The 26,553-nt window shown below is 36.2% G+C and overlaps 1 protein-coding gene across 1 annotated transcript in view; it reads right to left on the minus strand.

Moving 5' to 3' along the window:
* LOC121421524 (protein lin-9 homolog) overlaps positions 1–24,819 on the minus strand; it is a 31,441-nt gene extending 6,622 nt beyond the window's left edge. Inside the window, exons 1-11 of the mRNA XM_041616266.1 lie at positions 24,738–24,819; positions 22,095–22,219; positions 21,434–21,550; positions 20,123–20,382; positions 19,082–19,207; positions 16,678–16,841; positions 15,063–15,196; positions 14,001–14,083; positions 13,274–13,409; positions 12,478–12,558; positions 11,148–11,273 (exon numbers count right to left, since the gene is read on the minus strand). Of these exons, the coding sequence (XP_041472200.1) occupies positions 11,148–11,273; positions 12,478–12,558; positions 13,274–13,409; positions 14,001–14,083; positions 15,063–15,196; positions 16,678–16,841; positions 19,082–19,207; positions 20,123–20,382; positions 21,434–21,550; positions 22,095–22,219; positions 24,738–24,759 (1,374 nt within the window). The 5' untranslated portion in view covers positions 24,760–24,819. The remainder of the gene's footprint in view (positions 1–11,147; positions 11,274–12,477; positions 12,559–13,273; positions 13,410–14,000; positions 14,084–15,062; positions 15,197–16,677; positions 16,842–19,081; positions 19,208–20,122; positions 20,383–21,433; positions 21,551–22,094; positions 22,220–24,737) is intronic.
* Positions 24,820–26,553: the final 1,734 nt, after the last annotated feature.

Here is a 26,553-nt window from a genome sequence, read left to right on the forward strand (position 1 = left end):
TGCATGCACATGTACTTGCCATTCTTTACATACACTGGTGTGAATCTAATTAGAGGGGAAGTTCACCCTAATGATAAGTTGGTTTTAAGATTTTGGTGAAGGTTTGATGAAAATCCGTCAAATAACAAATTTATGAATTTTATAATAACGTTTTGATTTTGTGATGTCACTGTTGAGCAGCTCCTCCACATGACAAATGATATCCATTCTCCCAACGCTATTTTTTTTCTCCAAAATTTAAAAGTGATTTTCTTTGTGCAGTGGATATATCATTAGACACCTAATTTCAAACCTTCTTTTTATATACTGGTAAGACAAATATTTGAATTCATCATATCTCATTGAATAATTGAATTAAAAGGAATTCACATCCTAACTTGCATATGACATCAAAAATTTAAATCTTAAAATATTCTCTCTTGTTCTTCTATGATAAACTTCTTCAAACCTTCACCCACATTTTCTATTATTTTTCTGCTTTTATTAAAGTCAACTTACTGTATAATCAGGGTAAACTTCACCCTTTAATTTGACCATTATTTTATTCCCAAAGGGTCGACAATCGGTGGTAACGTTTACTTTCCATTAATTCAATTGATGATCAGTATATTTCATTCCATGAAAATTCTCAGATAACTTCTCTTGAAATTATGACATAACACACAATTAAACCAGGGACATATGACACTTGCTGATGCTAGCAGAAAAGCAGTGTCTGTGTCTTGCTTATTACCAATCAAGTGCGACCCCAAAAAATATAATAAAACTTACTTTCAAGATTATTGATTGAAAATGATATGAATAGTTATTGTAAAATAAATAATAAAATATTTCAATAAATAATAAAATATTTCAATATAAAACAAAATTTGTTATAATGAAATAATTATAACAAATAAGTCAATTATAACTACAATACTAATAATTACAATAATAATAATTAAAATTGGAATAATAACAAATTAACACTAGTGAAAAAATCTTCTACAACAAATGTACTCCAATTTACTTGCACAATAATCATCATAGTATTCATCATGATTGCTATCATCATAATCATATCTTAAATTTAAAACAAAAATGGGGGTTTAATCATCTTTTGAAATAAAGCACATTCTCCTTTTTTTGAGCTAACAAACACAGAATCACATAAGAAAAAAATCCAAAGAAGATAATTGCAAGTATATCACAAAACACAGTAAAAGGTCAAATTCAAATCAATACAATCCCAAAGTGGAAAGGGTTGCTTCTGAAGGACTAAGGCATTTCAATCTAATTACATTTACGTAACAAAGGTATACTAAAAATTTTTTGGCTTAAAGCCGGGAAAACATTGCTCGGTATTAAAATGACTAATTCCTTAAATAATGTAAATGAATAAATAACTTTCTTCACAAATACAAAAGAAATCCCAAAATATTTTTATCAGTAAAAATAAACAATAGAAAAAGAAAAATCAAGAATATTTAAATTTGATATTTTTATAGGCTGTATTGAAATGAAGTTCAATTTAAAAATACAAACAGGAACATGTGTAAAAAAAGTCACTTAAATAAGAGAATATCTTAGACAAAAAGAATGAGTAATGAATTATTAATCTTCTAATAACATAATTGCCCCCAATGCTAAAACGCCCACTCCCAAAATGATGACTCATTGTTTGTCATAAAATATTCAAATACAGGAGTCAGGCATTCAGCCTCGGTAAATTATGAAAAGTAATAAGGCAGGGAAAAATAATAAACACACACACACACACACTGCTTTGCCACCCAAGCAAGGAATGTCTATAGCATGAATCACACACAAATTACGAGCATGACGAAATATGATTGGCTGTTGGTCCCAGTAAAACCTGGCCAGCTGCACTGTGATTGGCTGACAGAACACAGCCCAGGCAGGTGGCGAGCCGTACATTATTATGCCTCGCGCTGTGATTGGCCAACAACCGGCCGAGCAAGGGATCCATTTTATTCTCATTGGACAATATCAAAATCACATGACCAACAACAGACACAATTTTCGACATGGAAATGGGCGATTGGAGGATTTAGAGGGAGAGTGCGAGGGTCTTTTACGTCATTTGCATTTTCACGCATAATTTTACGACGTGACGTCGAGCGGAAATTCGCCTCGCCCTCGCTTCTCGCCATTTTAGAAATTTAAAGGGCAATTTGCATAATGTACGATCTCAGCGAAAACAAGCAATTCGGGCCGACCAAGACTTCAATCTTACAAACACTTCATTATATCCATTATATCCTGCATATTTTCAAAACATGAAATTAAGATGTAGAATAAAATCAGTGAATTCGAATTCAAACATTTTATCTGCACGGGCCAACAAGACGAGGTAGATATCCAATCATAGAAGCTCAACTCTTGCAAATTTTGTTTACAAACATACCAACATCAGGCATGAATAACATGTCAGCAAAATAATACTTCTCGCTGCAAAATACAACAGGATTATCCAATTAAATATTCCAATACATATCAGTGAATAATTATTCCAGCCTAATCAGAATTTTGTAAAGAATGAGCCAATCCTTCGCGGGCAACGTAAGACGAGTCTGGCTGTTCCAATCACAAAACAAACAGCCACAGTACAATTGCACGGGGACCACAACAACTGAACAAGGATAGAAATTTTGGTTCAGGTCGATTTGGCCAGTGAAAAAAGGGAAATAGCCAAGTGATATTACACGAAATCAAATATTTCCGTAGGGAGAAGTGCATATTTTCTTATATTTACCACATTGACGTCATAATCGTCACTTTCGTCCGATTCAAAGCCATTTTTCTGAATGCTCGGCTCAGCCGCCTCGATGCGAGCGATCTTCACAGGCACGTAGTTCTTACGGGACTTTCTCCCGGAACGTTTCGTTGCCTGCCCCATGGCCGTCCCGTCGCGTGCGATAGTCGTCGTCTGACAAACCGACAACTTCTCGTCCTTATCACGCCAATAATCACCATTTGCTACCTCGGAATGAAAACTAGAGTCAATCTCCATAATACGTAAACATTCGTCGACATGTTCATTCAGTAAATATCCACATAATAATCCCGAGAGTTCCTTATAGATCTTTCAGAGTCAATAAAGCTACAACTCAGCGCTGTAAATGTACGCCGTGCCTACACATATCGCGTCCACAGCAGCATCGCTGAAAACAATGCCCATTGATTCGGGGGAAGAAAGGGGCGGGACTACGCCATGAATGCGAAGAAGCCTTTTCAGCGCGAAATTTGATCTTCAATTTTGGGGGGCAATTGTTGCGATTCGAACCTACTTTTTACCATTTCCTCATTTCATGTGTTCATTTTGCCCTAGAATTGATAAACAATACACCGCCAATATTGACGGTGATGAACGTATACATGAACATAAATAAATGCAAATAGGTCTGCCATGTTACCTTATCATCTCACATTCTTGGCACAGAATAGTACTTTAAGCATGCCGTTATCCGCACTTAATAGAAATAATTAAATTGGACGTTTTCCCCATTTTTTGGGGTCCATTAAAAATATAGAGAGAAGCACAAATGAAGTGTACACACAGTATTCCAATAATTATTAAACAAGGAAAACCTGACAATTTAAAGGGGAAGTTCACCCTGAAGAAAACTTTGTTGTAAAAATAGCAGAAAAAATAGTAAAAAATATTTGTGAAGGTTTGAGGAAAATCCGTTAAAGAGTAAGAAAGTTATGAGAGTTCAAAGTTTTGGATTTGTGACGTCATAAACGAGCAGCTGCCCCGTGTGTTATGTAATATAAAATGCATGAATTTCAAATTTTGAGTGGTTCCTGATGACTTAATTTTGTTTTCTATTCATGATCGGGTGTGAAGTGATTTGTATATTGATATACAAAAGGTACAGTGAAAACCAATTTCAATTTTCTGAGAAAATGACTTTTCATTGACTTTTTACCATTCGCTATGTAGGAATGCTGCTCGCATATGACGTCACAAATCAAATAATTGAAATTCTAATAACTTTTTTATTATTTGATGAATTTTTCTCAAACCTTCGGCAATATTTTTTATTATTTTTTCTGCTATTTTTACAATAAACTTTTTGTCAGGGTGAACTTCCCCTTTAAGTTTAGAAGCAAATGCATTTTTTTTCTTTGCAAAAGGAGACATCTAGAAATTGCTCTCATAACTTTCAATATGAAAATAGAAAAATCCTTAATGTCTAAAAAATCAATGACCAAGAAAAAAAAAATTCTGATACCACTCACCAAGAATATCAAATTTCTTATAAAGAATATTTCTCTCAGATATTTAATTACAAAAACAAATGTATAATAAAGTCCTGGTCAAAAATATGAGAAATTCATTTATTTTATAAATTAATATTCTCTTTATAATCTCAAATTAAATACAGTTTGTCTTCAGGTCATTTCGAATAAAACTAAATATTTTATCGTAAAAACTGCATATTAAAAGAATTTAAACCTTAACTTAGGAAGCAAATGCATTACCTTTTTTTCTTTGCAAAAGGAGAAACATCTAAAAATGTCAAAATTGCTCTTATAAATTTCAATATGCAAATAGAAGAATCCTTAATCTCTGAAAATCAATAATTTTTTTTTCATTCTGCTAATACCCTTCACCTAAAATATCAGAATTATCATAAAGAATCTTTCTCTCGGATTGAGAAAGGAATAATCTAAATTTAAGTTTTCCTTTAAAAAAAAATCTGGGATGTGTAAACTTGCTAAATATCCATGGTTCATGACATGTTTTACATATAATAAATTCCAGGGTTAATTAAGCTACAATTACTTGAAATCACCTGTTAAATGCAAAAGGTTGTGTTGATATGTGCATTAATTATGCACATTACTCTCAATTCAATTAATTCATTTCCAGTCTCAATAAAGAATATCAAATACAAACAGAATTCACAAAACAAATATAGAAAATACTAGAAATATTAAAGATTTACACAACAGAATTAACTTAATAATTGAGAGTATGAGGAAACTAACAAGGGCCAATCATGGGCTGGTCTCTGAAGAAATATAATGACAATTACTGAGTTGTAATCATGAGGAAGTCTTTAAAATCAAAGTTAATTACCACAATATTAGCATAGATCTGGTACATTGAAATAAACTTATCTCTGTGAATTGAAAAAAATATAAGCTGAAAACCGATAATTATGATGATCACTGACACAAAATTTGGAGTGTTTTTTTTTCATGAGAGACAAATTGATGAATTCTGGAAGTTTCAGTAGGATTAAGCAAGAAAATCCAGTTCCTATTCATAATTTTTGGAATTTTGAAACTTTTTTTTTTTAAAGTCAGGCCAGCAGTTTTCTATGAGAAGCAATCATTAAACGAATGAGCACATCCACTCACTTATGAGGAGTAGCATTTGCGATATTGAGCTTTTGAAACTTCAGATTTTAAATTTTTGAATAAATGCTATGTAGCGCTTTTGACTTCCATCATATGGAAACGAAACATATATATTTGCAAGCGCTTCAACTTTCAAGTTTTTCAACAGTATACGGTCTCACAGGATTAATAAAGATGTAGTTCTTTAAAACAGGAGGTGTAAAATGTGCTGCATTTACACCTCTGCCAGTGGCGGATCCAGGGGGGGGGGGTGCACAGCCGACCCGTACTCTCCCCTTTTGTGAAGCAAAATCAAAATTTGTAATGTAAAAATGCCATTAAAACAGAAGTATGTCCCCCCTTTTAAAAGTGATAATTTTTTTCTTTTTTTTTTTGCTTGTCTAATTTTTTTTTTTGGATGAAATATCATCATTTTTTTATTAACCACCCCCTTTTTTGCTTGTCAAATTTTTCCTTGAAAAAAAATGTGTCCCCCCTCCCCCTTTTGGAAAATCCTGGATCTGTCCCTGACCTCTGCCCACCTCATTAATAAAAATGAATAGATCTAAAACAGTTATTTTTCTTTCTTCTTTTTTAACAATTTTTTTCGTTTTAAAGCCATACTCCAAGCTGAAAATAATATCTAAATATGTATAAACTATGGAAGCAAAATGCTGCAAATTTCATAAAAAGTAATGAAGTAATTGAATTTTACACTCTAGTCGTATTTTGTGATAACAGTACTGTCATGGATATGCAACAGATTGACTGATGATGTCAAGTCCATCCCTCTTCTTCTATCCCCATCCTCCTTCTTCTCCTCTCTCCACCTCCCTATCCTACCCTTTCTCCTCTTTTTTCTTCTTCTTCTCCCCCAGTATCCGCCGACCATCTGCTAGTTGGTTATTGTGTGACCAACATCACCAACATCTCTAAAAGAATGTGGTTGTTTTTCTTCTTCTTCTTCTTCTTCCCCAGTATTCGCCGACCATCTGCTAGTTGAATGTTATTGTGTGACATCACCAACATCTCTAAAAGAATGTGGTTGTTTCTCTTCTTCTTCTCCCCCAGTATTCGCCGACCATCTGCAAGTTGAATGTTGTTGTGTGACATCACCAACATCTCTAAAAGAACGTGGTTGTTGTTCTTCTTCTCCTCCAGTATTCACCGACCATCTGCAAGTTGACTGTTGTTGTGTGACATCACCAACATCTCTAAAAGAATGTGGTTGTTCTTCTTCTTCTTCCCCAGTATTTGCCAACCATCTGCTAGTTGAATGTTGTTGTGTGACATCACCAACATCTCTAAAAGAATGTGGTTGTTCTTCTTCTTCTTCCCCAGTATTTGCCAACCATCTGCTAGTTGAATGTTGTTGTGTGACATCACCAACATCTTTAAAAGAATGTGGTTGTTTTTCTTCTTCTTCTTCCTTTTCCACAAATACTTGATGCACCACAGGAGCGTAGAAGGCCAAATCTAGCAACACGTTATTGGACCATTTCCATCTTGCCAAGGATCTCTAAGCAGAAGTGCCCAATTTGAACTGTGAAGTTTCTATCAGCAGTCAGTCTGGTAAACTGTTCCATGTTTTTTAACTAATTCATTCATTTTCAACTCACAATATACATTTTTAAATGATTAGAAAATCAAAGTAAATAGTACATATCAATTAAATTTAGTCAGTGGTATGGTAGTGTCAATTGTGCTTACATCACTGCAAAGAATATACTTCCTGATCTTCAGGAGAAATGAATTTGGAATAGGTCAACCCATTCACAGTGAAATGCAAATGAGACATTCGATGATGTCCCTCACTCACTATTTCTTTTGTTTTTGTTGATTGAATTACACAATATTTAATTTTTACAGATTTGATGAGGACCAACTTTACTGAACCATATAGTATTAACAATGCTTATTTCGCATTTTCAGGGGAAAATTAACCCTATCTAGGCCGGGGTATTTTGGGAGTTCCTATGGCCGGGGGGGGGGGGGGCCTCCCAGATCTCGGCCGTTGACCACGCGATCGCGCCGAAAATTGGCACGCGGGTTGCCTGGGGCATAATCTACAAGACTGTATAGTAATCTATTTCATGTGAATCGCTGTTAAGTGATTATGCTAATTTATGCGTAATTAGTATGTGAAATCATACTTTTCCCTCTAACTCCCTAAATAAAGCTCTAAATGTACTAATTTTTGGTATAGAAACTCTTTGTGGTGTCATTAGCAAGTGTACATGAAAAAAATTGTGATATCAAATCATTTTCTTATGTATTATATTGTTTTTGCAATTTCTTATGTATTTCTTTGTTACCCCCTTACCTGGCAGTGCACGCCGACCCGATCGTTCCCGGCCCCAATCGAGGGACCGCTCAGCTAGTCAACCCCCGCCCACGGGAAACTAGCGAGCCCGCCAATTTTAGTCTCATTTGCATATTGCCGACCCACGGCGTATTTGCATATACCCCCGGCTTATTTGCATAACTCCTGACCAATCACACAACGGATCAGTGCCCACCTATTGTTCTCGCGTTTGTGCGTACGGTCTTGGAGATTAGTATAAATAGAGTACGATATCGGATAAATCTGTCACTTGATAAAGAGTTGCAGCGGCACTCGAAAGCTCGTGAACTTGTAAGCTAGTGAACACTTTTTGCGAGAGTGATCACGAATTTCCTAGAAAGCCAGTGAACACTTTTTGCGAGAGTGATCACGAATTTCCTTGTTGACCATAGTAGATTGCGAGACAAATGAATACCCTCTAGCGATTATTTCAATCCGCAATAATGAACCTATTTAGTATTATTTCTTTGTTTTTTTGACCTTTTTTTTTCATTGTTTTTTTAATGAAATTTGTTGGGACTCTTCTGTGACCATAAAAAGCATAAAATGAATATATTTAGACTAGAAAAACTAAAAATAATCATACATTTATGAATTTTGGCTGAAAACACAATTTGCATTGACTTTGTACACGAAATCACGTTTCTGAGCAATTTTCGGTCTGACATGCACTTACAAAATGTTGCGTAATTTCGGAACCACGTACCCGGGTGATGCAAATTTGGTCTCAAAATTTGCGCAAGACTTGAAAGTAAAAAGTCAGTGAGCGGCGCGGTCAAAAACTTTCGCACGGTGAAAATATCGCGCGATTCGTTGAGGGGGGCCTCCGAGGCCCCCCCCCCCGGCCTAGATAGGGTTAATGGTTGTTTCACTTGACAATGAGAAAATTACAGTATATTTCATATTTCATATACCGGTAATAAAATACAAAAGAAATAGTGAGTGGGTGCATCATCAATCTCCTCATTTGCATACCAACCAGGATAAGCATATAACTGTTTTGTAAAATTAAGAAAAACTTCAAAATGTCATAACTTTCTTATTTTACATCCGAGTGATGAATATTTCAGTGCTGTGCTTGTTGGATTTTTCCTTTTCATTCAAATCAACTTTTTGTTGGGGTGGACTTGTTCTTTAAGGCATATCATTACCACGCATCTAGTCACTTACAACTTCTGATAGTTAGTCAGGGATTGATCCAGGGTCCCATCTTACAAAGAATTACGATTGATCCAATCAATCGTAACTATGGAAATGCACCAAACTCAACATATGTAATGCATGTTTGTTCAAAAAAATTTCTAGACATGATGTATATTCATAAATTCATTGATTTCTTGACAATTTGGTGTGATCTCCTTTGTTTTCAAAGGACGTTTTGCAAATTTCCTGTAGAAAAAATTATGACACTGATGGATTTCCATAGAGATACAATTGATTACGGGGCTCTGATGATCTTCAATTATATGGAAATCCATCAAAGTCAATTTTTTTAAAGAAAACTTGCACAAGTTCCTATGTAAACAAAGAGAAGCACACTGAAGTTTCAAGATAACAATGAATTCATGATTAATTAATATACATTATATTTAGAAAATATTTTGAAGCATGCATATTAGATGTCGATGTTTCTGGCTGTCTATAGTTGTGGTTGATTGGATCAAGCGCAACTCTTTGTAAGACAGGGTCCTGGATTTTACGAAGGGGGGAGGGAGCATTTTTTTTCTGAAAAAATTTGACAAGCAAAAATAAAAAAAGAAGAAGGTGGGGGGGGGGGGGAATCTTCATTCCCAAATTATTGTGCTTTATGTCACAATTTTTTTTTTCTGACAAAATTTGACAAGCAGAAAAAAAAACTTCCCATCTCTGCCATTTCACCTCTGGTACAGCGCTATTAAGAAACTTACCTTGTTAAAAAAAAGAAAGAAAAGTAGTACTCTTTCTGGCTGCTCTCTTTCTCCCTCTCACGCACTAACTCTCTCTGAATCTCTCCAACTCTCTCCTTTCTATTTTTAATTTGACTTTTTTAATAAAGCAGTCGGGTGATATTAACATTTCAAACTATCTCTTCCACGCCACCAGTGTTACGTTGCAAACTCATTTTATAATGAGCACATACCACATTTACTTCACATTTCTTATGATTGTGTCCTTGCCGAGTCATATACATGAATATTCGAAGGATGATGGTGATAATAGCCATAATAATAATAATAACAATGATAATAATCACAATGACAACAACAACAACAATAATAATGATTAAAATTAAAACAATGAAAAGAGTAAAATGAGAATAATGAATAAATGATAGTCATACTAACAGTAACTGCAAAATAATAATTATAATTATGAAAGTGTAAGGGATTTGAAAAGCACCATTTCGCAGTTTGATTAAATACTATTAAAGGTTGCTTCAAAAAGTATCAAGTGGAACGCCTCTGGCAGGATCGCGCCTTGGGCACTCTGCCGAGTGGATTTGCCGCATTACAAATCACATATATTATCATTATTATGCGATTCAATATGGCGGCATGCTAACTTTTGAAAACATCTATGAGTATCTATTCGCAAAAACGCCACTTGTATGATAAAGTTTATTGGCCTTCAATAACCTTTGATCATGTAAGACTACTTAAGATTACACTTATGTCCACGTTTTATGAACTAAATCCATAAACTTACAGTTATGATGGAATTTTAATTCCCCATACATGATCAAACTCACAGACCCTAAATGACCTGTGACCTACGGTCATTTGACCTGAAACTCATGATACTTGATTACTATATATTATGTCCAAGTCTCAAGAACTAGATCCATGTGCTTTCAAAGTTATGATGACAATTCAAAAAATTAACCTTGGTTAAGATTTCAGTGTTAACGAAGACGCCGTCGCCATTGGAAAAATTGGCACCTAGTTTTGTCTCGCTCTGCTATGCAGGTGAGACAAAACGCATTCCTAAGGAATACAGAATTTCATAAGCAAGTAAATCTATGAATTTCCACGTAATAAAATGACTCATTCCCTCATTCACAAAAAAAAACCTCATTAGTTAGAGCTATCTTTGGTCATTGGATGGTAGAGATGATGATGATCATGAGATTTGCATGACTTAGTGCCATGATTGCCAGCTATTTCATCTGTTTTCCTTGCCCTTTCTGTCTTTTAAAAGAGTGCATAGGGAAGCCATTGGTAGTGTAATGCGCTATATAAGCATGTTGGTAATATAATAATAATAATAATGATAATGATGATAATGATAATAATAATGATGATAATAATGATAATGATAATAATGATAATGAATACTACTACTACTACTACTACTTCTACTACTACTATTACTAATGATAATGATAATTATAATAATAGCAGTAAAAACAATATTGAAACACAAAAATAACAATGATAATAATAATATCATCAATCAAATAATAAATACAAACCTCCTGACAGTATTTTTGTACACCCATTAGATACTTGTTGAGATCTGTGTTCAGTTTATCCACTTCAAGAACGTTGATTGCGTACCTCTGCTGGAAGTCTTCAGAGTACGACTGACCAAGAGATTTCTGTATCAATAAAAATAAAAGTGGGTAACTTTAAATTGATAATACATGTTTATTCCATGCAATGTATTCAGTTTCAGCAAACGGAATGTTGTATGGTATCTTTGAAAGTCAAAGCAAATGAGAATTCAGAATAGGATCAACCCAAAGATTTCTGCATTCATCAAAATAATAGTGGGCAACTTGATGTTTTAGAGACATGCAACTCTGCTTATGTATTTTGCGCTATACAAAAACGTTTCATTATTATTATGTTCCATCATGACATGTATTGCAGATTCAGCTACAAAACAAAAGAGAACTCATCAGAATAGGACCGACGCAAAGATTTCTGCAGCTCAGCAGGTTGAAAAATATTCATCAATTATTTTTTTCTAAATTGGCGGAAGAATACTTGGATATTCAAATAACTCATGGGTTGGTTGTTGCGCCGCACTAGGAATCAACTTGATTTTGGAATGCAGGTGTTGTTTACGGTATATAGGACTTGTCATGCTAGGTCAGAAATAATGGTTATGATTCTCGTCTTTCAATCTTTCTAAGAGACGTGGGTTCCATTCCCAGCCATGTTGTGTTTTCCTTTGGCAAGATATAGACCTAACTTTGTGCTGCACTCAACTCAGGCGAGGTGAATGGGCACCCAGTAGGAAGAACTTCCTCATATGGGCAATTCCATAGAATTCCTTTTTGTATGTCCGACCCCCATTTTTTTCAAGTGTTGCTTCACTTCATAAACTGACCATGTCATGGTCATTTGAGAACATTACAAGCTATCAAAAGAACAAGAAATCTGAGACAGAAAATTTCATGAAGGTCCCACTTAGAGGGGCAGACATACATGTACATATTTTAAGGAATTGCCTTTATACTTGAGTGCCTACAGGTAGCAAAACCATAGCCAGGGTAATATTAATATCATCACGTTAATCAGATCCCGATGGTAGAACAGTTTCCAGAAGTAAAGTGGCAACCCTGCAGGGGTGTGAGTGGTCACAAATAAAAAGATCTGAAAAAAAGCTGAAGAGTACTGAAAAAGTCTGAAATACAAAGAGCTCCCATACTGTTTGTACTAGTACTAGTTTGTACAGAGGAAAGCCAAATACAAGCTGAAAATCAAAACAAAAAAAAATCTGAAATCAGATAAAAATCTGAACTCTCACACCCCTGACCCTGGACAAATATGACGTTATTATTATTCAGTGCTTACCAATCTTTCTGCTTCTGTGTTCATTTCCTTCATCTGTTGAACAAGATCCTTTTTGTATCCAAGGATCTTAGATAGCTTTGTCTGGGTTTCATAGAGTGAGGCAAAAAGAAAGGAAAATATTCACACAGTTCACCTGTATGGAAATACTACTACAGGGAAATTCCACAAAATAAACAAACCCGTTTGTACGTTTGATACCTAGAGAACTTCATTCTTTTTTATTTCATTAATTTTTTTTCAAAATCTCTTTTATTTGTATGTTTTTATTTACATTGTCACTGCACAATGAACCAAAGAACAGCATGAGATACAGTAAAGTTCAGCATAGAAAATTTGACAGCATTATATAAGTAAAAGAAGAAAGAATAATAGATACATATTTCATAGTATGCACAATTAGGGCATTACTTGACTTTTCCATCTTCTTTTTTGCAATTTTTGCTCTTTTTTAATATTTGCTATCCATTTTATTTCTTCTAAGAATATATCAAATATTTCTTTAAAATTTTGATATCTTTTTTTTCTTCATTCTTACCTCTTTCGAGAGCATCGGAAATACTATGACACTATGACAGATTAATCAAGACGTAACATGTTTCCTACGTAATTGGTTATAGACCAGCTTGGCATTTACCAGCAAAATGCTGTCCTGGAGTTACCATGAACAGAAATAGAAACCATCGTCGTTGTCATCGTCATCATTGTCATCATCATCATCACTGTCATCATCATCATCATCATCATTATCATCTTCTTGCCCAGTTTCTATTTCCCATCTCATCATCCTGAAACTCACCACATGTATAAGAAACGAGACGGGGAATCCCCCTAACATCTGCTCCTCTCCGCCTTGCAGTTTCCCCCTCAGTGGAGACAGTCCTAGCATAGGGTCGTGGTCCAGACTAGGCGATAACAGTACATCAAGACCAGGTCTACATCAATAAAAACATAACAAAGTTATCGTAGAAGTGAACAATTAAATGAATTCATAACTAAGAGAACTGTGTTATATGTGTTCCTCTTAATGTAGTTTCCACTTTAATGGTGACAGTAATTTATAGCATAGGGTCATGGTCGAGACTAGGCGATAACAGTACATCAAGACCATGTCTATATCAATAAAAACAGAACAAAGGTGTCAATGAATTGATAAATTCAATGAATTGATAAATAAGAGAACTGTATATCATATAAGAGAAACTTTATACTTCAAGTTCCTCTTATTGTAGTTGTCACTTCAATGGTGACAGTAATTAATAGCATAGGGTCGCGGTCGAGACTAGCGGATAACATTACATCAAGACCAGGGGCCGCTTCAAATTTTGATTGGCTGCTGAGCGATGTTACCATGGCAGTTGCCATAATGGCAAAGTTACAACAGTTGTAATAACGGGCCCCAGGTCTGTATAAAAAAAAACACAATGAAGTGAATTCATGAAAGCATTTTAACACATATTGTGACTGTTTACAAACCAGTTGTCATGGTAATAAATGACTGTGACATCACAATGGGCCATACATACCTAAGAGGTGTGAAATAATTTGGTCTCGGTCTTTGTTTTTGTAGGAAGGATGTCAACGATACAGTTTCTTGTTCTTCAGTACTCTATTGACAAATAAGAAAGAAAATTCATAGGCAAAATATATCGCAGGGCTCGACATGGGCAGTGGCCCGGGGCAACCAAAGATGAGAGTCGGGCCACCAAAATTCTTTAAATGCCAACACTTGGTGGCCCTGTTGGGCTTCCAAAGTTTTGATAAATTGTAATGTTCTATATTTACTTTGTGGGCCACCAAAAATATGAAATTGATGATTGTGGTGGACCGATCGGGCCACCAAGAAAAAAATTAGTTAGGAGCCTTGCCCTATGTAAGCGAAGAGAATGTAGTTGAAGGAAACAATTATTTCATGACAGACAAGTCAAAATGAAGAGTAATAATAATGATTAACTTTTATATAGCGTGATATCAATCTTCAACTGCTCAAAGTGCTTCACAATTATTATTACACAGTCACTGGATTCATAGCTTTTTAGCAGCCTGATAGGCGCACACTTGCTACACCAACCACAATGACGGTTGTTTCCTACTGCTACTCAATTAGCACTCGATTGAGGGTGGCAAAGTGTGGATAGACGCCTTGCCAAAGGACGCAAGCCATGATGGGATTTGAATACACGACCTTCTGACTACAAGGCATGAGTCAGAACCACTACAGCACTTCTACAACTGTCCCTATATACTGTGAGTGGTCTCTCAGTGACTATGTGTGTGTTATTAAGAATTAATCTTGAAATATACCTTTTAAGATTAAAATTGAAATTAAAAAGAAATACAGACAAGAAAAATCCAATAACTATATATTGTTTTTGAGAGGAGCATAATTGATTTGCTACTTGTTTACCATTTGACTATGGTATATATGCTTTGAGTAGTGAATTGGCATGTTATCATTCAAGTGGACCTATATTACTAGACTACACTGCACATTGCATTATGGGTAAAACTCGAAGGCAGTGCTATCATGGGTTGGTTTGTATCTGCTTTAAAATATGAACTACTGTCAGCCCATAGATTCAACTTACAAGTACTTCAGTGTCCGGAACAGAATGCGTTCCAAAGTTAGGTCTGTCAAACGTTATTCTGTAGGTAGCCTCTACAGGATCTAGCGCATCTATCTGGCCTGTGAACAGACCGTCGTGGGGCGTTCTCAAACGAGCTGTGGAGAAAAATAGAATAATAATAATAGGCATTTAAATAGCGCCATCTATCTAAAAATACCAGACCAGTAGTCTATTCCGAGACACATTGTTATTATTATTATAGCCCCGGCTTTAGCCCGAGTTTGACTTTCAGCCCTCAGCGCATTCAAGGAATTAATCCTGCCGTGTACTCATTCACATCACCTGGGTTGAGTGCAGCACAATGTGGGTAAATTTCTTGCTGAAGGAAAAAACGCCATATCTGGGATTCGAACCCACATCCCTCAGATTGAAAGACGAGATTTGTAACCACTAGACTACGGCACCCCCACATTCATTCAGTCAAGTGATCGATGGCTGTTTTCTGACAGATACAAAATTATGGTGAGGTGCTTTTAAACAAGCTATGAAGAAAGAAAGAATCAAAGTCATTTAATCAAGACTGAGACCTAGCTCAAGTATCTAATCTGGCCGCCATCATTATCAAGCCTAATCGATCACGATCGCAATCTCCTGCATTCTTCTAAATTATCATTTTATTAAATGAACACTACATGTGTGTTATGTTATTTATTTTCATTAATTATTTTACAACCACAGTATTGTCGATTTGTTATAACTCTGTATACATTGTATATCTCTGACATGAATGCAGAAATAAATCAAAATCAAATCTGTGAACACACCATTGTGTGGCATTCTCAAATGAGCTGTGGAGAAGCAAACGGTATACAAAAATTGGTCTATTGATCTAGTTGATGCAAACAAGCATCATGGGGACCACAGGCTTTTGAGAAAACAAAAATAATAAAATACAGTCAAGTGATCTAGCACATCTACTGGACTGCTAAACTAACAATTGTGAGCTCTTATGATGAGCTTTATTAAAGAAAATTAAAAAAATTAAATTTGTACAGTCAAGGAATCAATCGCAGCTTTCTAACTTGGGCCTGAAAAACAAAGCCAAGAGATTGATTGTAGGGCAGATTTTTACGACTGATCATACACAACAATCAATGAAATGAGATGAATCAGCCCCAAATTTTATTGGTGCCACATTCAATGCCATCATTACTAGCATTATTTATTGGACAATAAAAATGTGTACATATGAAGTAAATATAAAGATATAAAATGGAGGAAGATAAGAGAGGAATTTTGGCCAGGGTTCACAAAAGGGAAGTTCTTCTCTATTGCCTGCAAGCATGCGAACCCTCACATGTCACCCTGGATGATACATCTAATATTGCACAATGAATACAAACGTTATACAAAAACTAATTCATTTTGATAAATAAATATGCAACTCACAATCTGAAACTTACAATCCTAATCTAACGATGGAATCCTAAAATTTCTGAAAAAGCGACTGAAAGCAAAAAGCAGAAGCAACTTGCAATACACGTCCAATTGTTTCTATTCATTAATATTATTATTATTATTAACAAAAAAGGCACAAAAACAAACAAAAGATTGAAATATTTCCATGACCTCTCACCTGTAACCTTTGTGCCAATACACAGGGGTATTGGGATCTCGTCCGGGAGATCTTTGACCTCTGAGAGGTCAAGTTCTTGACCTTTCCTGTGTTGTAACATCCTGACCTTTTGTCTTCTTTCTTCCAGGGCTGCCCTCTCCTCCTCAAAGAATGCTGGCGAACATCTACAATTAAAAAAAAAACATTAAAAATGAGAACACCAAATAATGATAACAATGTTTTGCATTAATACAGTGCTGATCACATTGGAAAGACAAAATAAGAAAATCCATATTTCAATGTTCGAAATATAAATCTAAGAATAGAAATATTCTAAATATTTATTTTGCCCAATTGATAGTGTGCCTGGCAGCCACTGTGCAGCGCCAGATCAACAAGGCTCTATTCCTTTAATAGTTGAATGCCATAAAGGGTAGCAGCAGCTGCCATCTTTTAACAACTTTTGGTGTGATGCAGCCAGGGTTTGAACCCCTGCTTGTGAGACTAATGCTCTACCAACTGAGCTTATAAACAGGTTCCTGTAAAAAATTTCAAAGATGCCGGCTCCCAAATACAGGGGTGTGAGTAGTCACAAATAAAAAGATCTGAAAAAAGCTGAAGAGTGTTGAAAAAGTCTGAAACTTTTTATACAGAGGAAAGCCCCAAATAAGCTGAAATTAAGCTGAAAATCAAAACAAAAAAAATCTGAACTCTCACACCCCTGCAAATATGTCATACATTATTCACACAGTTGCCGGAAAAAATATGTCTTTAGTATAGATTTGGAGGTCTCAATGTTGTTACGATCACAGAGTTGAATTGGTAGAGGATTCCAAAGACAAGGAGCAACTGACAAAAAAAAGCTCTATCCCGGCTTGTTTACAGTCAGTTACTGGGCTTTTGGAGAATTAGTCGAGCAGAATGAAGTCCTGGGTCCCGTGACACAAAGGTTAGCGATTGACCATACGCTTGATTTTCATAATTGATCTTCCACAGAAGTCAATGCAATCAATCTTAGAGATAGTCTTCTATGATTGCCAAGCTTTGTTTTACAGATATTTTATTATCCCGGTAATTTGAGTCTGCCTTGCCTGTATACACTGTATGCATCATCTCCACTCCCTGGGGAGTATGCCAGCAATTGGCAGCCAATAGACCAGTTCGTACATCATGGACAATTTTGGTCAAATGACCTTTCATTTCTTTCATATGATAGGTAGATTTCAAAGCAAGATATAACATATGCATGCCTTAAGGCCTGGTCACACCGCCCGAGCGTTGTTGGAGCGGTAGGAGAGAGGGTCGAATTTCGCTCACAAATTTGGGGAAAAAATACTATAAAAAAAAAAGAAAATCAAAAATGGTGAACGGTAGCGAGCGGTGATGTTTTTTTCTCTCTGCTCCAGGACTGCTCCAACAACGCTCGGGCGGTGTGGCCAGGCCTTTACATAGCAGGATGAAGAAATTGAATTAAACCAGGTGACTAGAATAGCACATCAATAAAGACTACATGAATGTATTTGTTGCATTTCTACTTTGAATGCATATTATAGCATGCTGTACAATGTACTAGGAAATCTGAAATACCAGTCGTTCGTTGATGCATTTTTGTTCTTTGTGGATGTAAATGAAAAACACAATTGAAAAGAATATATGAATAATCAAGACATCAAAGTTGGTGCTTATCTCATCAGATTTTAAACCACCATGTCACTTCAGTACCAATGACCTTCCTCTGATCAAGCGCAGAATCTTCTGATCATGCGCAGAATGGAGCTACAAACTGGCTAATTGCTCTGCCAACAACAGTGACGTGAGCATTGTACTGGGTGGAGAGTGTCCAAGTCCAAGGGTGGACTGACAACTTGCCAAAGGATGTCAGTGCCTTGGTGGGACTCGAACACTCAACCCTCCATGAAAAAAGACAAGAGTTAGAACCCATACACCACCACACTCCCAATGCTCTAACAGCAGAATAACGTCAGTTTAAAATGCTTATAAAGTGTGGGCTCTGTAACACAAAGGTTTGCAATCAATCGCTAAATACCTATGACCAATCAAGATCATCGTTGCATGCACTCAGTTTAAAATACTGACTGCGAGCCAATCAGTGAGGTTCTTTCATATTTGCAATTCATCACAAATCTTTGTTTTATGAACCCCAGGGGCCCGTTGCATAAGACTTTGTACCTGAGAAAACTCAGGTTGTTTTTACCGGAGATTTTACCCTGTGTTAAAGTCAATGGCAGAAATCAGAATAACCTTAGTTTTAAAGTTTTTACCAGAGTTTTCTCGGGTAAAAAGTTTTATGCAACAGGCTCCAGGTCTTAAGATAAAAATATGGAGGAAACTGTTTCGACAAATACAAATATGACAGTACAGTAAGACGTTGCCTTAAAAAGTGAGTATTGACACTAAAACTAACCTTCTAGGCTTGCCCATCAACCTGCGGATTATACACCATTCCACTTTGGTCAATTTACGTTGCTTCAGCTGCGGGAAGGATTCCCTCAGGCAAATCTTGAAGTCGTTTTCCCCTTCAAATAATGATCTGTAAAATGATGTAAAGGAGCAGCATAAATTCCCATTTCTGTACCAACTACAAATTGGTATGAGCACAGTCTAATAAATTGACTGCCAAAATGTAAAAATATATAAAGTAGTAATAATAATAATAGGCATTTATATAGCGCCATCATTCGAGAAATATTCTATTCCGAGGCGCGTTGTTATTATTATTACCTAGGTTGTAGCTCGAGCTGCCTTTCAGAGCTCATGCATTCAAGGAATTAATCCTACCGGGTACCCATTCACCTCACCTGGGTCGAGTACAGCACAATGTGGATAAATTTTCTTGTTGAAGGAAATTACGCCGTGGCTGGGATTCGAACCCACGACCCTCTGTTTCAAAGTACGAAGACTTATCCACTGGGCCACAACGCTCCACACAGTAATATTATTTATCAACCAAGTTTGATACAAAATCCAGTATATTTTATGTTGCTGTCAATTCAATTAATTTTGTTCTATGATCACTTGCAATGCATTTTCATGGGCCCTGGGTGCCATTATGCATGACTGATGACCCTATCTTCTGCTAAATATTTCCCTATCTTGCTAACTTAGCAGGTAAAAACATGTTCTAGTCATTTGTAAGATCACATTAAGATTTTCTAAGAGCTTTATTAAACAACATGCTCCAATAGGTAAAGGTTAGCCATTGATCACAGGACTTATTTTTACGACTGATTATACATAATAACCAATGCAATAAAATGTAGAAATCAACTCATCGATCAACAACTTAACTTAGTGTCACTAGATCCTGGACCTGTAACACAAAGCTAAGTCATCATCATAGAACACTTTTTTATGATCAATTGCATTGACTGCAATATACAATCAATCGCAACACTCAGCCAAACGATCAATGACTAAGCTGAATGTCACTAGGCCCTGTACTTACTTGTCAATGTTTGAGTAGAACCATTCGTAGATGCACCACTTGTACGCCTTGGGCAATTTCAGTAGGTTCTTGAGGCGCTGTCCCAGCTTCTGGGCGGACTTCTTGTAAGACACATGGCCGCTTCCCCCTGCTGCAGTGCTGGCGGATGAAGACGGCTTGGACGGCATCGGAGAGGGGGTGGGATTATGGGCAGGGGACTTGGAAGCACTAGGACGGGGCGGGGATACGAGCGTTGGGATTGATATGTTCAGTTTTGTGGGCTGAAAAGAAAAGAGTAGATGGAAATTTACTTGAATCAAAGGCAAGTATTGACCTTGCAGAGGATTGATATTGAAATCATCGAGACAGATTTTTTCTTCTTCAAATGCAATACCGAGTAGATTTTTTTTGTTTTGCTGGTACATCCACTTGGAATAATTTACCTAATTTTTTAAAGAAATGCCCAGGCAGTTACAATCCTCATGTAGTCTCTTATTCTGGCATTATACTAACCTTAATTTATGATTTGGCCCTTTGTGTTATTTTGTGTTTTCTTCTTCCCAAGTTGTTTGTCTTAACTTTACATTGTATGCTTTTCATAATTCAGGGGTGTGAGTGGTCACAAATAAAAAGATCTGAAAAAAGCTGAAGAGTATTGAAAAAGTCTGAAATAGAAAGAGCTCCAATACTTTTTGTACAGAGGAAAGCCAAATATAAGCTGAAATTCAGCTGAAATGAAAATCAAAACAAAAAAAATCTGAAATCAGATAAAAATCTGAACTCTCACACCCCTGATAATTATATTTGTAATGTTTATACTTTTCTTGTAGGGCCTCCAAGACAACAGTATGCCAAGGCGTTAATCCACACTTCGCCACTTTCCACCCAGGTGTTAAATGGGTACCCGGTAGGATGTGAAAGCCTATATGTAGAATGCCTAGCAATTGAGTCTTGGGACTCTTGTTGGAATGCTCCCCAGGGAGTGGAGAAGGATCTGATGACGGGGGTAACAATATGTCTGTAAAGCGCTAAGAGACGTCGTTCCAATGTATTAAGCGCTCTATAAATGCAGAATATTATTGTTCCAATGTATTAAGCGCTCTATAAATGCAGAATATTATTATTACTGATGGAGCAATCCTACCAAAACACGATTGTATTAACAAATAATACTTTAAGTTGGGCTGGAATGACCTGGTGCCTGTTTCATCAAACTTACATAGTTGTTGTAAATTTGCTACAATTTATCTTCCATATAAACCTTGATATTACGATTGCTAGCCAGTGCATTAATGAAATAGCCCTTCTTATTAAAAACACATCAAATCTTACTGTTCTTTGAGATGGTGACATCTTGATTTTTTTGGTTGGTGAAGCCCTAATGGGAGACATGGATGTGTCCTCATCATCGTTGAATATCCTCCGATTTTTCTTCCGGATTCTCGTGGGCTGGGATGACAAAATGAAACAGATACATTCAAATGTAAAAACTTATTCTTCTGTATTTTTAATCATCATCATTGCCATCATTATTACTATGATCACTGTTATCAGAATTATCATCCTTATGATTTTGATTATCATCAATATCACAATCATAAATATCAATGATCTTTATTATTATCACTAATTTTGATTATCATCATTATCACTAATGAACTTTTTCATCATACCAGAGCTGCCAACCTGAAAAAGAACATTTCAGTATTTTTAAAGCTGAAAATCAGTATTTTGATGATGATATCAGTATTTTCAATGAAATACCATCAGACAACACATAAAACGGAAACTTTAGAAATCAGTATTTTGCAATGAAACCATCAGTATTCTTCTCTATTTTCAGTACTAAATACTGAAAATCCATACTACATGTACTTGGCAGCTCTCTGTTATCATCATCAATATCACAATCATAAATGTCAATGATCATTATCATTATCACCAGTTTTGATTGTCATCATTATCACTAATGAATTTTTATCATCATACTTACATGCCCTCTCCTTGGCACGGATGGAGTAGTCCTAGATGGTGACGCCTTACTCGGACTAGGGGCCGGTGACGGGGAAAGCTTAGCCTTCCCTGCACTCCTCAAGCTCATCAAAGCCTCTGCTGACGCTGGAATAGCAAAGAAACAAAAAACAATGAGGGAACACCAGCTTGGGCCACAACGGTTCTTTTGCCACAGGGAATAATTTTAATGGTATTGCATCGCAATTTGCTCATTTCTTTCTACTACTTTACATGAAGTCTTTTGTCTGGCAGATTCTTTTTACACAGGACTGTACAGATCCTAGTCGAGAGCTTTTCTCTTACGACCAAAAATACTTATCCAAATTATTCCCTGTAATTTTCTTGAGGTTCAGGAGGGCCGTATTGCAAAAGTGATAAAGAAAATTTTTGTCTAAAGAGGGCGCGCCATTTATATTCATATCAAAGACACTACATGTTGTAGAGGCGCCAGTACAAAAATTGGCATTGTCCCAGAAAGCAAGGATATCTGCACAAACCCAAGACAAATCATGCTTTGATAAATTGAGATTGTCCATGTTTATGGGGAGTTTTTATTTTTTACTTACCCCTGCAGGACATAGACAGCAATTATAGGGATTTTTAGAGTGCCAATAATAGTTTCCCTGATCTCAATTCCCCCAGTTCACCATCATTTTCACGACTTGCCGTCTTCCAATAATCTTGTTAAAAATTTTAAAATTTAGCACTATTTATTCAATAAACATAATTAGATTAATACTAATGGGGGGTTAATATGGTTTGGGCCCATTTACGTGAATTTGGGCTCCAAACTTAACGGATAAGTGTTGATTTAGAGATCTAGCCTGACTTGGAAGTTGGATCGTGGGAATCTCATTCCGATACGGAGTCTTATGTTTATGGATCCAACTCCAGGCTTCATTGGGTAGTAAGCCCACGAAGCACAACGAACAATTGTGTACAACGGATAGCGGAGCGTGAACGTAGCGGTCGTGTACATTTTTGCTTATTACATGACGTCATCCAGCCCCTGCCGAGAACCAATTTATGAATGAAAATATAGTAAGCATGCGCAGTGCAAGCCTTTTATTTCCCCACACAGAATTCCACCAAAACAAGTGTGCAATTCTCTATCACCTCTTACCAAAATCGACCTAGAATTTCACTTTCCCGTATTTTATATGAGTCATGAAAGGTATTCTCGGAGGATCTATTTTCTCACCGATACTGCACAGGTAAGCAAATTTTGATTACTTCTTGCTTTTCCGTCAAAATCTTACGAATTAGCGTCTATATGCCATCGTGTTCGTTGGAATTTGTAGAGTCTATCGCAACGTGCACAAAGTCAATTGGCTTCCGGGTTTCGGAGCGTCGCGTGAATATGCATGAAATTGCAGAGTTTTGATAATTTTCGATCGATACCGGAGCGATCCGATCACGAACCAAAACTATTTACGGCGTACACAACGTGACCAGATATCGTTATCGCTATCGATACTTCCGCACGCAGTCCGAAGGAATTATTTTTGGGACCACGTGGTCATGACGTGATCTGCGCGATTGACCAATCAGCGGTCTTCGAATCGCTGTGCGGAGACGATCTATCCGTTGTACACAGTCTATGGACAATTGTTAGTTGTGCGAAGTGAATGTTTTTTACTCCCCAGACGCCTCCAGGCTAGCTAAGTGTTAGACCAAAAGCTTCGGTCTCTGTTATGTTGGTTGTTCAGCTGAACTCCGTTGGCTTCAGTCACCAAATACAGAGACCGAAGTTCTAGCGCGATCTGTACAGGGACTCAATGGCCATATGTTTATGTACTTAAGATCGGACAAAACGGGGAAGTGAATTTGCGTGACAACCGAGGTAAGTCACTGTTTTTGTTCCTTTTAACTTGATTTTTCTCCGTTTTTTGGCAATTAATGCCAAGAGGGAATATTAATTTGCATTTTGGTGACAATAATTGTCAATTTTTTTATTCATTAAAGACAAAAATTGAAGAGCCCCGACGGGGGGATTTTGCATTGCAAGTCCCCTAATGGTGCGTGCACGATAGCGAGCTGTCTGTGTACGAGGAGAAAAAAAAAATGTTAAAAGACTCCTCGAAACAGACGGCTGCCAGCTGTCTAGCTAAGTGTGAGTGGGATTGTCCCAGAAAACAAGGATAGTTTAAACCAGGACAAATCATGTCTTGATATTATTGAGTCGAGATTGTCCTTCTATAAAAGTTCTAACTCCTTCCTTGTTTGACCGGGACAGTTTTTTTTCCACTTAGATTTAGAAGTTAGAGTCTAGTTACCCTGCGGGATAAAGACAGCAATTACTTTAACCACAATAATGGCTTTTTAATGCCACATTCTCCATGCATACTTTAGTCGATGAAAGTTACAATACAATGAGTCAATGACACTGCGCCAATATGATTACACGATAGATCTACCACATAGTTTTCAATATATGGGACCGCACTATGACCAGCGCCGAGGAATTCCGTCATGAAAGTAATTGCAATTTTGAAGCACAGAGATGCAGCATTAATACAAAAATTAATTCAGTCCATTATCTCACTTTCATCATCAATCTCATGATCTACTCAAATAAGCATACAACACAGATTATTGTAAAAGCAATAAACTTGATACAAACTTTCAAGAGCTGTGTCCGCCATCTTGACGCGCCTCTTTTTGAAGAAACGAGATGCATTGTGGGATATTAGGCTATTTTTAGATCGCGAAGCGAATTATCCAAGCGCAGCAGGAGCGAGCGGCACCAAGATTTTTTTTCTTTTTGGGGGGGGGGCGGGGGTCGAGTGGAGGGTAAATAAAAGAAACATGGTCGGCAGGGCCTAGAGAAGATCTATATACTGAATTTCTTCATTTATTAAAAAAATATTATAGGGGACAATCGAGTTTCAGTTTCACTCGCCCCCGAGTGCATGCCATGCACCTAAGTTACCTAATAAGTTACTCTACCCCTTCAGATAGGCCTACTCATACATCAATCAAGACCTATCTTTTTTCATTGTTGTAGCGTAATATAGTTTAATATAGTTTTATCAAATATGTTTAGTACCAAATTAATACCATGTAATGATATATGTAAATTTAATGTTTATTACAATGTAGCACAATACTTAGTTTAATGTAGAATAATATTTTATTTTTTAATGAAAACCATATCAATAATTTGGTCTCTTATGTGGTAGATGATTCATTTGTTAAGCGCATAGAGATTACCAATATTATGCGCTATATAATATTATTTACTCTAAACATGGGCTAAGTTGATCTTCTATTAGTTCGTATGATATGAATTAATTGGTCTAATAATATCAAGTTGGTAATTTCACTTCGTTTATTTACTGTGTCAAATTAATGAAAGTTTGGTTTGGAAACACTTTCTATCCCATATAAAAAAGGAGGTGAATGCAATTAAGAAAATATTTTCAATTTGATGAAATTCATGTTGCAGACTTGCAATTGCTTATTAGGGCCCTTGTAATTGTAGCAAACAATAAATTTCCTTGTTACAAGTAGGCCTGAGTGCACCAACAATTATTGCAATTAAATTCACCCCCCCAAAAAAAAATACAAAATAATATTTTATATTACTAATCGTATTAGTAAACTGAAGTTTACTCGACATTCAATAGATTTTTGCAAGACTTGCTACACACCCCACACATTTCAATCCAATTCGTCCATTAGTCCAATTGCCAACTCGTCTACTATCATTTCGTCTACCATCAGTTCGTCCACTCACATGGTCATAGTCGAATGCCATTCCGTCTAATGACCAGTTGGTCCAATAACCATTTAGTCCATATACCATTTGGTCTAATTGGACTATTATTATTAAGTCTTAAATTGTGCAAAATCAATGAATATGAGCCGAAATTGTGATTAGACGAAGTGATAATTGGACCAAATGTTTAATTGACCAAATTGTTGTTAGACGAAATGTTGATGGACAGAATGGCATTAGACTAAATGAAAGTAGACCATGTAGACCATAGGGGGGGTGGAATATTTTGGGGCCACATTTTCCCGATCGGTCACTCGAAGTTGATTGTTGTTTGTTTCTTTGAAGGGGTAGTCCTAATAGTCACTTCTAAGCTTTATTATAATAAATCAACATAAATGTATAATAATTTCATAAGCAAAAAAATGCGAGCGCAAAGCGTGAGCTATTTTTTTATTTCAAGTATTTTGTCATAATATTTAGATATTCTTGGCAATGTTTGTGATCCTAAACCATGTGTATCTTAAACAATTACTGCGAGCAGAAATTGTTATGTTTTGATCTGACCAAAAAGGATCTGTTACAGGACAAGTCCACCACAACAAAAGTTGATTTGAATGAAAAGAGAAAAAACCAACAAGCATAACACTGAAAATTTCATCAAATCCGATGTAAAATAAGAAAGTTATGACATCTTAAAGTTTTGCTTAGTTTCACAAAA

The sequence above is a fragment of the Lytechinus variegatus genome, chromosome 9 (genome assembly GCF_018143015.1).
Source record: "Lytechinus variegatus isolate NC3 chromosome 9, Lvar_3.0, whole genome shotgun sequence".
In the NCBI taxonomy this organism is placed as follows: domain Eukaryota; kingdom Metazoa; phylum Echinodermata; class Echinoidea; order Temnopleuroida; family Toxopneustidae; genus Lytechinus; species Lytechinus variegatus.